Raw genomic sequence first — 17,564 nt, 5'->3', positions numbered from 1 at the left:
CCTGTAATTCCAGCACTTTGGGAGGCCAAGACTGGCGGATCATGAGGTCAGGAGATGGAGACCATCCTGGCTAACACGGTGAAACCCCATCTCTACTAAAAATACAAAAAAATTAGCTGGGCGTGGTGGCAGGTGCCTGTAGTCCCAGCTACTCGGGAGTCTGAGGCAGGAGAATGGTGTGAACCTGGGAGGCGGAGCTTGCAGTGAGCAGAGATCGCACCACTGCACTCCAGCCTGGGCGAAAGAGCGAGACTCCATCTCAAAAAAAAAAAAAAAAAAAAAAGACATAACTATTTAATTTTTTTCTCACATGGTTACAAATCACCTACAATAAGTAGAAGATATTCTATAATGTTAAAAAAACATGTTGAAGAAAATAAATACTGGCAATAACTGGGCTTGCCTATGTCATTAATATCTTCCTGATGATAATGCCATCCAGAGAGACAATAAAAAGATTCTCTATTTCCTAATTTCTGCATCAGCAAACATCATACCACCCATTATGTCAATCATTGGCAAATTTTTTCTGTATCATTGGTTCAAAGGAATAATGTTATTGGCTCAGTCTCCAGAAAGTTAACTTTTGATTATCCGCCTCATATTTTCCCGTATTTAGCTCATCTATGGCAAATCTTAATTTCAGAGATATTAGCAGCTGAAATCTACGAAACTCTGCTCAATTACATGCTTCATTAACCTCTTACTCCCCAGAAAATTAGGATTCTTGCAATTAATTATTTGCTTCATTGACCCCTTTCCTTTCACACTTTACCGTTATTTTTTTCTGAATCCTGAATGCAAGCAAAGAAGGCCTTTGCCTAAGTAACTACCGTGCTCTTTGAGGGAAAATTCCAATAGAAAAGAGGGATTCTGATCATAATAATATGTTTGATTTATTAGTCTGATAGATGAATTGTGAAATTGATGCAAGGAAAACATTAGCAGGTATCTATATGCAAACTCTGAGCATTTCGACAGCTGAACTTGATCTTTATAATAGATATCTTTAGTTTACTTCTAAAACATCCAATATAATCATGTTCAACTTTTAGGAACAAATCATATTTTGCAGACACATATACATATACGTGTCTACACATAAAGTTGCTAAGTCTCCTTAGATGGTTTTTGGGAGTTTAGACAGAAGTTTCTATTGGCTTATATTTGGAGCTATTGGTCATGCCTCTAAAAATGTATGGCATGACTTTTAAGAGATATAAGATCCTCAATGGAAAAATTATTTTGCTTTTAGTTGATCATTTGTTCGTTTGTATGTGATTGATTGTCTACATTTTGCTAGAGATGGCATAAAGTATAACCCTTGGTAAAATATTTCTCAGGACAAGTCAAATTATCATTTAAAAAATATGACATCCCTAGTTATTTATTTGTTGTAACATTTGCATACTACTGTTTAGAATCACTTGATGGTCAGTTGTCTGCTACTGTACAGAAAGCCGAAGTGAGTTCAAATTGCAGAAAAAATAAAATGTTAATTATAAAACAAAACAAAAATAAATGTCTCAATAATAAAGGTTATTAAATATTGAAATGAGTTTCCCAGTGAAATTGTAAAAATCTCCTCTTTAAAAGCCATACTTCAGAAGTATTTGTGAGGTTGATATAAATAAATTACAATCTAGGTAATTCCCCAAGGTTTTAGAAACATTCAAAATATATTTCTTTGATTGTATTAGTAAATGCATCCTTAGAAATATTGCAATGATGTAGTTAAGCTGAACAAAGGACTAGAAACTAGTTTCTGATATTGTTGAGCTTTATTGGATAAATAATTGAATCATGTATATAAATACCAGAACTTAGAGGGGATTAGCTGAAATGAAATCTAAAGCAAAATATGAGTGTGGAGTAATGAAATTTATTACTTATCTCGTGTTAACATTTCCCCACTTGCACCCAAATATTTATTGAAAAAAGGACAAGTGATGGATTAAGTAGAAAGTTTCAGTGATCATTCATTCTATCAACCCTGCATATGAAACCAAAGATCACATACTTGCATATTTTTATTTATAGAAGAATAATTGTATCACTTATTTATAGGCAAAGGTTTTAGAGAGTAAATTTCTGAAATAATATATTTTAAATATAAGATTCTTAAAAATGTTTACTAAAAAATAAGGTACAATTATTTTTCAAAATTTTTTAAATATTTTTGAACAAAGTATTTTTTCTTATTAATGAGTCTTTCTTCATTTAACTGTAGACAATTTATTCTTGAGTAGAGAGTTGTTTAATACTGACAAGAAGTTACTTATTCTAATTTCAAGCCTTCAAAAAGAATTCCACTGGCATGAAGAGAGAATCTTGCCTGATTTATTGTAAAATATGTACAAAAAACAACCACACAGTCTTCCTGAGTCTGGACCTAGTATCTAACATACATACAAAACTTCATTGTTTAGAATATATATATGTATTTTTAAAATAATGTTTAGTTTAAAAATTAATGTACCTAATAAAGGGAACAAACTTCTACCTCAATATAAGAAGGCATCTAGGGCTTTAGTAAAGAGTGGATGTGGATGTGTTTTTAAAGTTTTGAAATTGAATGATATTAATCAGCCACCCAGCAAAATGAATAATTGAATTTTTGGAAAAAGAGTTACTTTAGATTAAAAACAATAATATTGACAAGATACATTAAAAATAAAAATCTCACAGAGACTGACTTTACTGTGACATTTTGGAAAAAGGAGTTGGAAAATTATTCAGTCACAATAAATAAGTTGAGTTCTGAGATAGCATGGGTGCTGGTGGGTGAAGTCTTGACTTGTTAAGAGTTCATTATGTCCCCTTTGCTATAGTTAGTGGCAGGACTGGAAAACAAAGTGCCTTGCTTCAATGTACTGCAAAATGACTCACCTGTTTTTGTATCTTATTTTCATTATGTGTTTGTATTTTATAACAATAACCACATTTTGCCATCTAGTGAGCTTTTATGCTCTTTTTAGTTGCTTTCAAGAATAACAATAAACAGACAATATTTTTCTAATACCAGTGAAGTTTAAGAAATACCATCTAAGAGACAGTTTTTTACTCTAGTTTTTAAAATTGTGAACAAATTTATGGATAGTTACATTTATTATATTTTCAAAAATCAAAAAATTGGGATTTCCATCATGTCTGGATATTACATGAAATTAGATGTGCTGGGAGATAATTATGCATTCTGAAAACAATTATACTCAGTCAAATTCTGATCTTAGCACAATATAATAGAGTAGTTGTTGGTCCTGTTTCACTTGCAGGTAACATAAAGATGGCCCATTAAACTAAACAATGGGGCTAAGGGTTCATAACAAATTGGCAGGAGAAGATTAATAATTATTAAATCTACTCTCTCTTAGATTTTAATGCAATCACTTCTCTCTATTCTGCAATCTGGGGCAAGACACCTTAAGTGTTTAAAGAAATATTAAAATAATAAGCAGGAAAGAGTTATTACAATCCTAAGCATCATCTACAAGATGTGTTATACACAACTGTAGCTAACAAAGAATGCCCAGATGTGTTAGCTGCAATTTGATAACAATAGAAGTAAGGCAAGGCATCTGTTACATTGTCAAGCCAGCATATGTAGTTATTCTGCAGTACATGTTACAGAATTACAAGAGAATAGCTTTGACTGTTGAAGTCAATATTCACTCATCCTTATAATGCAACTGAGAGATATAATTACTACTTAGTAATTTCTTCCCCTTCCCCCTAATTTGTGGCTCTCTCATTACTTCTGCAATTATTTAACATGAATACTGTCATACATGTTGAGACTTCAACATGTCCCATATATCTTAAACTTTCTTTTTCCAGAAATGATGTCACTTGTATGTTACTATGTACATTATATTGATTTATCTGCTTAGAGAACTTACTGTCATATAGATTTTGACTTCATTTTGATAGAATGCTAGAAGAAACATCAGAGATTTCTTTGGAAGGAAGGCAAAAAGGAAGGTTGCATGCACAGCAGATTTCATTGCTCTTCTTATCATAACATCATTTTTACTCTACCGTCTTTACAACCAGCAGAGTCATTAGTACTTATTATCACAATATGTTATAAAAACAGCTCATTTATTTTAAAGCTTTTCACTTCATTTAACCAACTACTTGGAGAATTTTTATTATACTTCATTTATTTTGAGGATCAGAAAGAAATTTGGCTCCAAAAACAAGAAAATTTTAACCATAATTCTCAAATATTTCTGATTTCTCAGGACAAATAAACAGAAAGTAGAATTAAGAGGAAAAATAAACATAGGAAGCTGAGCTGTGTAGAAATGGTGAAATGTTGAACCAGGGTGACTCCTACCAGAGTCTGAGCAGTCAGTGTGCCTCATGAAGTCCCTTTGTTTCAATGCCCCTGCCATTTCTTGAGGCGAGCTGCAAGGCCAGTACGGAAAGGCCCCCACTTGTGATTCCAGATATCTAAGTATTGCGTTTAAAAAGGGTGGAAGCTCTTTCAACCCATTTCACAACATAAAGTTCCTGCTTATTGATGGAAAGAAAAATGTAAAGGATGTTTAAATAGAAAGATAGAGTTCCTGTTTATTGGGTACTGTCTATAACTCTGTAAGGTTGGCCTTATTATTTGTATTCACAGATGAAGAAACTACACTTCATATACAGATGAAGTGTAAGATTAAATGAATAACTTATCCAAGGGGACATTCTATGGAGGCAGAATTCAAACATAAGTTTGTCTGTTCCAAAGTCCTAGCACATAACTGCTAAGCTAAAATATTGATAATACATATATTAGAAAGTTTGCTTTTCTCTCAGGGATCCAGCCAATAATAATTTAAAACCTATATTCGTTCATAGGGAAGAAATATACTTTTAAACCTATAAAGAAGAAAAAAAGCAAGCACCTTCATTCCACTCTGAAAAACAACTCAGTATTGGAGACAGAGAAGACTCACCTCTCTAAACATCCCCAAATGAGCAGAGACCAGAGTCTAGTTATGATAAATACGTGTCAACTACACAAGTTCCTCTCAACTTTAAAGGGTTCCAATACTAACAGAGAATAATTCAGGGGAGACTAAGTGATCCCCTTTCCCTTGTGATTGCTATGGCACAAGGGAAAAACAAGAAACTGTAGAACACTTATTAGAACATTCTTTTAAAGACAGGGTCTTGCTCTGTTGCCCAGGCTCGAGTGCAGTGGCACAATAATAGCTCACTGCAATCTCAAATTCCTGGGCTCAAGTGATCCTCCACCTCAGCCTCTAGAATAGCTGGGACTACAGGCATCCACCACCACACCCAGCTAATTTATTTTATTTTATTTTAATTTTTTTGTATAGGCTGAGTCTCACTATATTGCCCAGGCTGGTCTCAAATACCTGGGCTCAAGTGATCCTACTGCTTCAGCCTGCCAAAGTACTGGGATTATAGGCACAAGCCACCACAACCAGCCAGAACATTTTAATGAAAAAGTTTTTTAAATATTTAGTGCTCCTTTGTCATCATCAATATTAATACATAAGGTGTGGTAGTTATTCCATGTGCTATTTCTTCCATTAAGATATAAGTGTTCTTAATGTAGTTGGATGTGCTTTGGGAAATAGCAACAATGAACAGATGAAATAACTCAATAATTGATTGGTAAACACCATGTAACTATGGAATAATTATATGCCCTGTGAATTATATAGTACTTATAGTTGACATTATTTAGGAAACCTAAGAAATGAACTTGTAATTTGTACTTATCAGATTTGAAGTCCAAACAACCAGTTAAGTATCCTGTTATTATATAGAAGTAGCCTATCATTAGATACCTGGTCAGTAATAATCACCCAATTAGTTACACATATCATAGCCAAAAGCAAAATGCAATTATAATATCACTGGGACATCAAGAAATAATTTCTCAATTTAGCACACTTAGGAATAAAAAATGCATTTAAATGTAGTGCCTAATTCATGCATGCAATCATCCAATAAGTGTCCCCACAGTTATGGGAAGAAGGGGCTTGACTAGCTCCTTCTCATTATACAGATGGTTTGCAACTCAAATGTCAGCTCCTCAGCAAGGCCCTTCTTGGTCTTCATTTTTAAAGCAGTTTCTACCCCAATCCATGCCTCCAAATACCCTCTGTCATATTTCTCTGCTTCCTATCATCATGGCACTTTGTTCTCTCAAATTAATTATTTGTTTGTTTTTAAAAAATCTCTCTCTCCTCAGTAGACTAGGATCTTGTTTTCTCTTCATTAGATTAGACACTTTGTCTATTAAATAACTGTCTCTATTAGGAAAGTAACCATGTCTGTTTGTTTAACACTATAATATCAGTGTGTGGCGTTAGTAGGCACACAGTAACACACTAGAATGTATGTTGGTGAATGAATTCACTGAGGACTTATGCAAGGCACTTAGAACATAAAACAAGACAGATTCTGTGCCCCATGTCTTGCATGCCACAATACTGAATTAATGTGTCATGCACTTTCAAAGTATTTTCCAAAGTAGGTATCACATAAAAAAAAAGAACCAAGTTTAATACTGAATTTAAATAGGCAGTTATCCTTAATACTACCATATTGTCTTAACCTGTTTTTGTCCACTTTGCTTCATATGAATGTACTTTGAATTGTTTGCCGACCGTTTCTGACTGTGTACATTTATTTCTACAGACAACAACATTAATTGGTCTTTTGAAGACTGCCCGACTCCTCCGTCTTGTGCGCGTGGCCAGGAAACTGGATCGATATTCAGAATATGGCGCTGCTGTTCTAATGCTCTTAATGTGCATCTTTGCCCTGATTGCTCACTGGCTGGCTTGCATTTGGTATGCGATTGGGAATGTAGAAAGGCCTTACCTGACTGACAAAATCGGATGGTTGGATTCCTTAGGACAACAAATTGGGAAACGTTACAATGACAGTGACTCAAGTTCTGGACCATCCATTAAAGACAAATACGTCACAGCACTTTATTTTACCTTCAGCAGTTTAACCAGTGTAGGATTCGGGAATGTGTCTCCTAACACGAATTCGGAGAAAATCTTTTCAATTTGTGTCATGTTGATTGGCTGTAAGTAGCTTTCTCTTCTGTTGTCTATTAGGATAGAATAATACCTTGAAATTAATATTGCTACAATATTTAGAGTAAGGCAAAGAAAAAAATTACAGAAAATTGAGGAGATAATGGGATTACATATATGGGTACTGTATTCCATCAAATCTGATTCTCTCTGTGAAGTAGAGACACCAAAAGGTCTTTTTGAACCTTAGGGAACTATGGGCATAAAATTGGAGCAACATGGTTTCAGGAATTGAAACTAGCAGTCCAGTTTTACTGCTATAAAAAGAGTATCTGTAATTTATTACCAATGGTTATTTTCTATTTCAAGCTGAGGCTAGATTACAATGGGAAATACTCATTTACACTACATGATGATAGATAGATAGATAGATAGATAGATAGATATAAAAAATGTACAAACTAAAAAATGTTAACCATATATATCATTACAACAATTATTCTGTAAACTGATCTTTCATATACATATGTATGTATGTGTGTATATATATATATACATGCAACATACACATACCGATTTATACATAATATACATGTAATTTTCCCTGTCATTGACTAAAAATTTCTTTTCCTGTGACATTATGTCAAGATCTAAGTGATTGGTTAATGTCATGAGCATCATTCATAACAGATATTCTTTGGAATTAAAAAAGCTTTGTTAAAAGATGTTTTAATATTAACATGTATTTTTTAATAATGCTGCGGAACCACTGAAGGTGAACTTGCTGTTTCCAGGCAGCAATCAGCAAAAGCATAAAAGCATGATGGATTTTTATTTTCATTTTTTCACCGTATTTTTAAAAATAATTTCAACTTTTATTTTAGATTCAGGGGGTATGTGCACAGGTTTGTTACATGGGTATATTGTGTGATGCTGAAGTTTGGGGTATGAATGATTCCCATCACCCAGATCATGAGCATAGTACCCAATAGGTAGTTTTTCAGTCCTTGCCCCCGTCCCTTTATCTCACTCTACTAGTCCTCCATGTCTATTGTTCTCATCTTTATGTCCATGCGTACGTAATGCTTAGCCTCCACTTATAAGTGAGAACATGTGGTCTTTGGTTTTCTGTTCCTGTATTAATTCACTTAGGATAATGGCCTCCAGCTGCAGCCATGTTGCTGCAAAGGACGTGCTTTTTTTTCTTTTTTATGGCTGCATAGTAGTCCATATTGTATATGTACTACGTTTTATTTATCCAGTTTACTGCTGATGGACATCTAGGTTGATTCCATGTCTTCTTCAATGTGAATACTGCTGCAATGAACATATAAGTACATGTGTCTTTTTGGTAGAATGATTTATTTTTCTTCAGGTATATACCCAGTAATGGAATTGTTGGGTCAAATGATAATTCTGTTTTAAGTTGTTTGAGAAACCTTCAAACTGCATTCCACAGTTGCTGAACTAATTTATATTTCCCTCAAGCAATAAATGCTTATATTCCCCAATATAAGCATTCCATTTTCTCCACAGCCTCACCAGCATCTGTTATCCAGATGGTATTTCCTAGGTTTTCTTCTAGGATTTTTATGGTTTGAGGTCTTACATTCCAATCTTAAATCCATCTTGATTTAATTTTTGTAGATGGTGAAAGATAGGGGTCCAGTTCAACACTTCTGCATATGGCTAGCCAGCTGTCTCAGCACCATTTATTGAATAGGGAGTCCTTTATACCATTGCTTATTTTCATCAACTTTGTTGAAGATCAGATGGCTGTAGGTGTGCAGCTTTATTTCTGGGTTTTCTATTCTATTCTATTGGCCTATGTGTCTGTTTTTGTACCAGTACCATGCTGTTTTGGTTACTGTGGCCTTATAGTATAGTTTGAAGTCGGGTAATGTGATGCCTCCAGCTTTGCTCTTTTTGTTCAGGATTGCTTTGACTATTCAGGCTCTGTTTCACTTTCTATAAATTTCATAATCGTTTTTTCTAATTCTGTGGAAAATGACATTGGTAGTTTGGTAGGAATAGCATTGAATCTGTAAATTGCTTTGGGGAGTATGGACATTTTAACAATATTGCCTCTTTTTATTCATGAGCATGGAATGTTTGTCCATTTGTTTGTGTCATCTATGATTTCTTTCAGCAGTGTTTTGTAGGTCTCCTTGTAGAGACCTTTCACCTCCTTGGTTAGATGTATTCCCCGCTATTTTATTTTTTGACTGTTGTAAATGGGATTGCATTCTTGATTTGGAACATTATTGGTTCATGAAATGCTACTAATTTTTGCACATTGATTCTGTATCTTGAAACTTTACTGAAGACATTTATCATTTCTAGGATCTTTTTGGTTGTTTATAGGAAGAGAATAATATTATCAGCAAAGAGAGATAATTTGACTTCTTTTCCTGTTTGGAGGCCTTTTATTTCTTTCTCTTGCCTGCTTGTTCTAGCTAGGACTTCCAGTGCTAAGTTGAATAGGAGTAGTGAGAGTGGGCATCCTTGTGTTGCTCCTGCTTAATGGGAATGCTTCCAGTTTTTTTCCCATTCATGATTTTGGCTGTGGGTTTGCAGCAGATTGCTTTTATTATTTCAAAGTATGATCTTTCAATGCCTAGTTTGTTGAGGGTTTTTAATCAGGAAAATTTTGGATTTTAAGCATGGTTTATTTCTAAAGATTCAAAAAGAACATCATCCTTAGAATGCATAGAAAGTTGAAAATAGATCCTGATCGTTGATTTTTAAATGTCAACATGATAATAAAATGTGCTTAGATAAATCCCTATTAATGAAATTTAAATAAATTCACCAAGTTTATTGTCTACTTTATATAAAATGTACTTTTCATATTTTTAGTGTTTTTATTTTAGTAGCATTTTTATAAGCAAAAACATTACATTTCAATAACTATTAAGACATTCTACAAATTCAGTCCAAGTCTAGGCTGCAAACACAGAAGTAACATTGTACCCAGAAAGAAATGGAAGTTGAATCTCCTAGAATAAAATAGAAATATGTATTCCAGAGAGACAGAACACAGAGCAAACACAGTTCCAACCATTTTGCGATTAAAACTAATAGTAAACACTTTATAGGGGTCATCTGCTTTAGTGGCATAGGTATCAAACAAGGAAATAATTGATCTTAATTAAACACATATATAGCAGAAATATCCTTTTAAGAAAATAGAACCTGTATTTTGAAACTTAGAATTTTTAAGAAAGACTTTTAAAAATGCACTTAAGTTTAGCCAGCTCACCACTTAGTAATCCACACCACTTGTGAGGATTAAGTAAAATATGTAGTGCTATTTATCATGTGGATTTTTTAAAATTGAAGATAGCTCAGTTCTTTACTTGCCCTACACCTGATCTCCATTCCCTCAATCAGGGAATTTTAGGCAATTTTCTTCCTTTGTCCTTCCTTTCTTCCTTTCTTCTTTCCTTCCTTTTTTTCCTTTTTAATATAGCACTAGACTATTTCTATTAATTTGTTAAGAATAATACATGTTTTCTGCAGATGAATTGTATCTTTCAAGAAAAAAGAAAACACTCTAATTAAATTGATTACAGTAAGATACACCCACATTTCACATACCATCATTTATTTGAATGTAAGACTTGGTTCTATACACCTTAATCCAAATGGGATTATGTAAAGCTTTATGTCACACAGGAAATATTTTATAGGTACTCCTGGAGAACTGCACCATGACATATTATGTCATAAATAAGGAAAAGAGTAAAATTAAGACTTGAAATTTGGCAATAATAAGAATACTGAAATTTATGTACCCATTTTGATGTATATAGGTGTATATGCACATGATATTCCCAGTTAAATCTAAGTATATTAAAAAATGATATGGTTTTATCTATGCACATCCTCCTCAGACCCATTAGTGGCCTTATTTTAGCCTGAAAAAAATAAAATAACAAAAAATGTGATAAAAGATCGTATATGTGCTAATTACAACTATTGTGATTATCAGGTTGAACTTTCTCAGCATCCTGTGTTTAACTCTAATCTTTATTCTAAAAGAAAAATTTGAAGCCAAGTTGTAGAAAACAAGGCAATCAGCCTTCTATCTTATAGCGATATAATTGAAGGAAACTAAAAATAAAACATTAAATGCAAATAGTAAATATCTAATGCATATAGATTGTTATATGTATTTTTAAAAGCTGCTATTTGCAAAGACAGTTTTTGTACTGCTGACTGTGTACAGAGTACAGTAACCAGATAATACATTTTAAAAGTGTGTATAATTCAAAATAAGAAAGGAAGACAGTGAAGTCATTAAATAATTGTAAATATAAGTGATGCTCATATATTTATACCTGTTTTCTAACATATAGCATAATTTTATATCTTAAATATTATAAATAACATGTATATATTTAATTTTTAAAAACACATAAACCAGAAAAATAAAGGCAAATGTATTCCATTTCTGACCTGCTTGACAAGCATATTGATTGGGAGAATTTCTTATTTTTGTAGCATGTAAAAAAAAAAGTTACTGGAGTTCTGCTTCCAGTTATGATGGAGTTACTAAAACCTTACTCTCCTTCTATTAAAAACATACAGAAAACTGAACAAAATATATAAGGCAATTGTTTTCAGGCACTGGAAAATTAATAGGGAAGTTTGATCCCTGAAACAAGGAAAGCAAACAATATGGGCCACGTGTTATCTTGGTTTTTTGCCTGGAGGCACTTCCTGGACCACAGTGAACACAGAAGGGAGAAATAACCTAAGCAGACCCCAGCAGTCTTACGGAGTTAAGAAAACAAGATCAGAGGTCATGGAGACTAAGGTGCTGCAGTTTGCAAGACAGGCAACAGGAGATGTAGTTATGGAAAAGAAAAGCTCCAGAAACCTACATAGGTATCCTTTTGAATCTACTAATGAATACTAAGTCACAAATGCATGGGGTAAAACTCCCGAAAACCCAGCAAAGAAATACCAGAAGTACTATAAGCTAAACAATTTCCAGAGCTCACATAGATGTGGGAGATTTTCAAATTTCAACCAGCAGAAAGGAAAACCCTTATTAACATCCAGGGTATTTGGTAGAAATCTCAGAAAAAAATAGTGCTGTAGTACTAGGGCTAATCTGTCCCCCAAAAAAGCTTAAACAGCAAGCTTCAAAAGGAACAAGCAGATCCTCAAGTGGTTTAACTCCTGCAAGAACATCTAACTTTTTTTAAGACAAAAAAAAAGTTACAAGCATTGAAGAAGGTTAAATTTATAGTGCCCAATATCTATTTAAAATTTAAGAGCTATTATAAGAAACAGAAAAATGTGATTCTTAACAGGAAAAAAAAATCAAGTAAAATGGAACCAGAATTTACAAAGATGATGAAGGCAAGCAAAAAAAAAATCTGTTTTTTTTAATGATAGAAACTTTTAACTTTAAAAATAATGGCAGAAATTTTTCCAAAATTAATGAAAACTATAAAACCACATATCCAAGAAGTCCAGTGAATCCCAAACAAGTTAAGTATGAATAAAATACACTGGTGCACATCATAATCAAATATTAAATGCTGCTAGAGAAAAAAAGACACATCATATACAAAGGAAAAAGATAATGTTGATAGATTTCTTATTAGAACAATGAAAGCCAAAAGACAATGGAACAAAATCGTTATATTGCTGAAAGAAAAACAAAATCTCTCAACATAGGAATCTGTGTTTAATTAAACTACTCTTCAAAAATGACAAAACCTGACATAATTCTTCATGAGCAGTCTACAAGAAATGATAAAGTTCTTCAAGTGAAAGAAAATTATACCAGATGAAAATTTGGATCAACACAAAGGAACGAAAAGCTAGAAGTGGTAAATGTGTGAGTAAAAAAAAAAGACTTTTTCCTCATTTCTAAATGTCTAAAAAAAAATTGACTCCTTGAAGCAAAAAATAATGTCAATGAATGTGCAGGTTTTATAACGTATGTAGAAGGAGAAATTATGACAATGATAGTACCAAAAAGTGGGAAGAAGAAATAGAAGTATATATTGCTGTAAGATTCCTACATCATTCGTGACATGGTATTATGCTATTTAAAGTAGATGTTGACCAATTTAAAATGCATGTTATAAATCCTACAACTATAGCTAACAAGCCAACAGGAAAGACAAAATGAAATAATAACAAAATAACAAATGTAAAATATTGTAGGAAATAAGTAAAAAGGGAAATGCAGAAAACAAATAGCAAGATAGTATATTTAAACCCAAATATACCAATAGTTGCATTAAATATAAATGATCTAAATGCTTTCATTGAAATGGAGAAATTATCAGAAAGCATTTAAAAAAATAAGACAGCCATACGCTGTCTAAAGAAAACATACTTATAAAGATTAAAAAAATTAAAAAGAATGTTCATACAAATCCTAATCATAAGAAAATCTGAGGAACAGTATTAACTTCAGACAATGTAGTGATATTAACTTCAGGACAGGTACTATTACCAAAGGTAAAATAGACAAATATAGCAATCCTAAATGTGTATGCACTCAATTACAGAACTTTAAATTACATGAAGGAAAAACTGATGTAACTGAAAGGAGAAATTGACAAATTCACAAGACAAATTCATAATTATAGTTTGCAATGTTAACACTCCTCTCAGCGTTTTATAGAATAAATAGACCAAATGAATAAAAATATAGAAAACTTAAATAATACTAACAGCTAAACTTGACATATTGACAATTATAAAATACCAGCAGAATACACGTTCTTTTCTAGCATGTATGGAACATTTACCAGTAGACAAGCCATATGCTGGGCTACAAAACAAGTCTCAATAAATTTGAAAATGCTAAAATCATACAAAGTATTTATCTGACCATAGAGAAACCAGAAATCAACAATAAAAGAAAGAAGAGGAGAAGGAGGAAGAGGGCAAGGAGTAGGAGAAAAAACTGATAGATGTTTAGAAACTCCCCAAATGTTTAGAAATAGGTTCCAAATAACTCACAGTTCAAAGAAGAAATCACATGGAAAATTACAAACTATTTTTAACTTAATAAAAATGAAAATAAAATGTATCAAAATTTGTATAGGGCACCTAAGGCATTTTTTAGTGATAAATCTATAGCTTTAAGTGTTTTTATTTAAAAAGGAGATCTAAAATCAAAAATCTAAGCTTGTATTTTAAGAAGCTAGTAAAAGGCAAGCAAATTAAAACCTAATACAACTGGAAGAAAAGAAATAATAGATATAAGAGCAGAAGTCAATAAAAATAGAAAACAAACAAGAGAGAAAGTTAATGGAAGTAATTTTTAAAATCAGTCAAACTGATAAGCCTCCAACTAGACTAAAAGAGAGAACATAAGTTACTGTCCTGTATGAAAGAAAGATAATAACACAAGTCTTATGGACATTAAAAGGATAAGAAAAGAACATTATAAAGAACAATAAACTTGACAATTTAGATCAAATGAAAAAATTATTTGAATTATACACATTACCAAAACTGAAACAAACAAAATTAACTCTGAATCATAAAATACAAATTGATAAATTGGATTTCATCAAAATTAATAACTTCTGCTCTTCAAAAAACACCATTAAGAAAAGAAATGGACAAATGGTAGACTGGAAGAAAATATTTTCAATACCGAGATCATAAAAGGGCTTATATCCAGAATATATCAATAATTCTTACAAATCCATAATAAGAAGACAACTCAATTTAAAAATGGGTGAAGTATTTGAAAAGATAGTTCACAAAATATATATGAATGACGAATAAAGTCATGAAAAGATGTCATTAATCATCAGGAAAATGCACATTAAAACTCTAATGAGATATTACCTGTACACACTACAATGGTTAAAATTAAAGACTGATAAAACCAAGTGTTGGAGAGGATATGGAACAAATGGTATTTTCATACATTGCTGGGGAGAATGTAAAATGATACAACTTTGAAAAACAGTTTGGCAGTTTCTTATAAAGTTAAACGTACCACACAACTCAGCAATTCCACTCTTAGGTGTTTAAAAGGGAAATGAAAATATAAGCCCACACAAAGACTTGTATACAAGTGTTCATGGCAGTTTTATTCATAATAGCCAAAAACTAGAAACAGCAAGGTTTCCATCAACAGGAGAAGAGATAAACAAACTATGGTATAGCCATATGATGCACATCAATTCAGCAGTTAAAAAAAAACAAATTACTGATACACACAACAGAATGATTCTCAAAAACATTATGTTGAGCAAAAGAAGTCAGTCACAAATGTACATAATGAATATGTACATTATAATTCCACTTATATAAAATCCTAGAAAATGCAAACTAATCTGTAATGACATAAAGGAGCTCGGTGGTTGTCTAAGGTCTGAAGTGAGTGGTTGCAAGCAGCCAAAGAACACAAGGAGACTTTTAGAGTGAAGAAAATGTTCTATATCATGATCGTGTTTACAGAAGTGTATACATTTGTCAAAACTAATTGAACTATACACTTAAAATAGATGCATCTTACATATAAATTACACATCAATAAAATTTATTTTATTAAGTTACAGAGTTGTTTAAATTTATGTAGTAGAAATGCAGGTGTATTTGTCAACATGTTTCAGCTAATATCTTCTGACCAACCAAATATATTAGTATGGTCAGCATATCAGAATTAAGGCGTGGTGTGCTGAAGGAAGTTTTAAGAGACCCCTGTTTTATTTCTATAATACCTAAACTAAAGCAAACCATTTGGATGAAAAAAGAACTCCCTATTTTATAAAACTAAAAATACTGAGTTAAGGAGAGATGCCTAGATATCCATAGTCTTTCAACTTGCTTTTGATTGATATTTTTGCCAGTTGGGCATCAACTAAATAATACGCACAGAACATAAGTATTTTATTCTTCTCTCTTACTTACAACCTCTAGCTCCATTTCCTTCCTAAAGAATAGGAAAAAGATTAATGTCTTTATTATAATTTAAAAGTCATAATCACAGAATTTCCTAAAAATAAGTATTTCAGGTCACTTTTTTTTTTTTAAAGATAGGGTCTCACTCTGTCACCCAGGCTGGAGTGCAGTGGCACGAACTTGGCTCACTGCAACCTGAGCCTCCCTGGATCAAGCAATTCTCGTGCCTCAGCTTCCGGAATAGCTGGTACTACAGGCGCACACCACCATACCTGGCTAATGTTTGTATTTGTTGTAGAGATGGGGTTTTGCCATCTTGCCCAGACTGGTCTCGAACCGCTGAGTTCAGGTGATCCACCTGCCTCGGCCTCCCAAAGTGCTGGGATTACAGGCATGAGCCACCGCGTCTGACCATAAATTAGTCTCTTATCTATTCAACTATGTACTTATAATCCAGATTTTGTTTCATCTTGACAGCTAGTGGGAAATGCTTGTTTATGACCTAAACTAACATTTTGGTTAATTTTGATGGTAGAGATAAAACTCTACCATCCAAATAACATCTAATTTGCTAAAATCTATTTAATAAATAAGAATTTTTCCTGATCTTTCTTGATCATGTGATGGTTTAGGTAAAACATGTGTTTCCTGATCATGTGTGGTTTAGGTAAAACAAATAGCATTGATTTTGTGCCCTCTGACTGAATCTACTTCCTGAGCACATGATAGGTATTTTGGAAACATAGCATCACACGTAATTGTTTCCCCACTACATTTAGCATGAGTAAAACGTATTTTTCACATGAATCTCCTTGGATCACAGGAATCAATTTCTGGCAAATATTGTTAATTCTCTTTTTAAAGAATGATTCATTTACTCAAAAACAATTTAGGCTCACCTTTTCTTCATGTAGAAGATACAATCTAAACATCTGCTCTACCTTACAGAGAATTAATGTCTCTTATACATGCCAATTCAGCCTCACTAGAGATCTCCTGTATTAGTCTGGAAGTCCAGAGAAGCAGAACCAAAAGATAGGTAGATACTAGATAGACATATATGTTTGAATATAGATAAAGATATAAAGAGATTTATTCGAAGAAATTGGCTCGCACAGTTATAGAGGCTGAAAAGTCTCAAGATCTGTACTCAGTAACTGGGTCTAGACCACGGAGAGCCCATGATGTGTTTTCAGTCTGAGTCGGAGCGCAAGTCCAAAGGCTGGAGTAGACTGATATTCCTGCTCAGACAGTCAAGCACAGAGTTCATTCGACTTTACTTCCCCTTTTTCTTCTATTCAGGCCTTCAATGAGTTGGATGCAGCCCACCCACAGTGGGGAGGACAATCTGCTTTACTTGTTTACTGAACCAAATGCTAATCTCCTCTGCAAACCCCTTACAGACACACCCAGAATATTTGTGTAACCAAATATCCAGGCACACTGTGGCCCAGTCAAGTTGATATAAAATTAACCACCACATCTCCCCAACTTTCATCCCCTTAAATAGATAAAAACAAGGGGTCACTGCTTTCCCTGGGACTTTCTCTTACTTGGGATATCTATGGTACATAAGGATCTTGATAACCAATCATGACAAGATAAGCAAACAAGGTAAGATGGAAAAGCAAGCAAGTGCCCAGGAAA

General features: G+C 33.0%; 1 protein-coding gene across 2 annotated transcripts in view; it reads left to right on the top strand.

Annotated features, from left to right (window-relative positions):
- The window catches only part of KCNH7 (potassium voltage-gated channel subfamily H member 7), a 481,586-nt gene that overhangs the window by 403,259 nt on the left and 60,763 nt on the right, over positions 1–17,564 (top strand). For both annotated transcript variants that reach the window (XM_034954383.2, XM_003820933.4), the window contains exon 8: positions 6,670–7,069. In XM_034954383.2, the coding sequence (XP_034810274.1) occupies positions 6,670–7,069 (400 nt within the window). The remainder of the gene's footprint in view (positions 1–6,669; positions 7,070–17,564) is intronic.

The sequence above is a fragment of the Pan paniscus genome, chromosome 13, assembly GCF_029289425.2.
Source record: "Pan paniscus chromosome 13, NHGRI_mPanPan1-v2.0_pri, whole genome shotgun sequence".
Lineage (NCBI taxonomy): Eukaryota > Metazoa > Chordata > Mammalia > Primates > Hominidae > Pan > Pan paniscus.
This window is presented reverse-complemented; position numbering and strand designations above follow the sequence as displayed.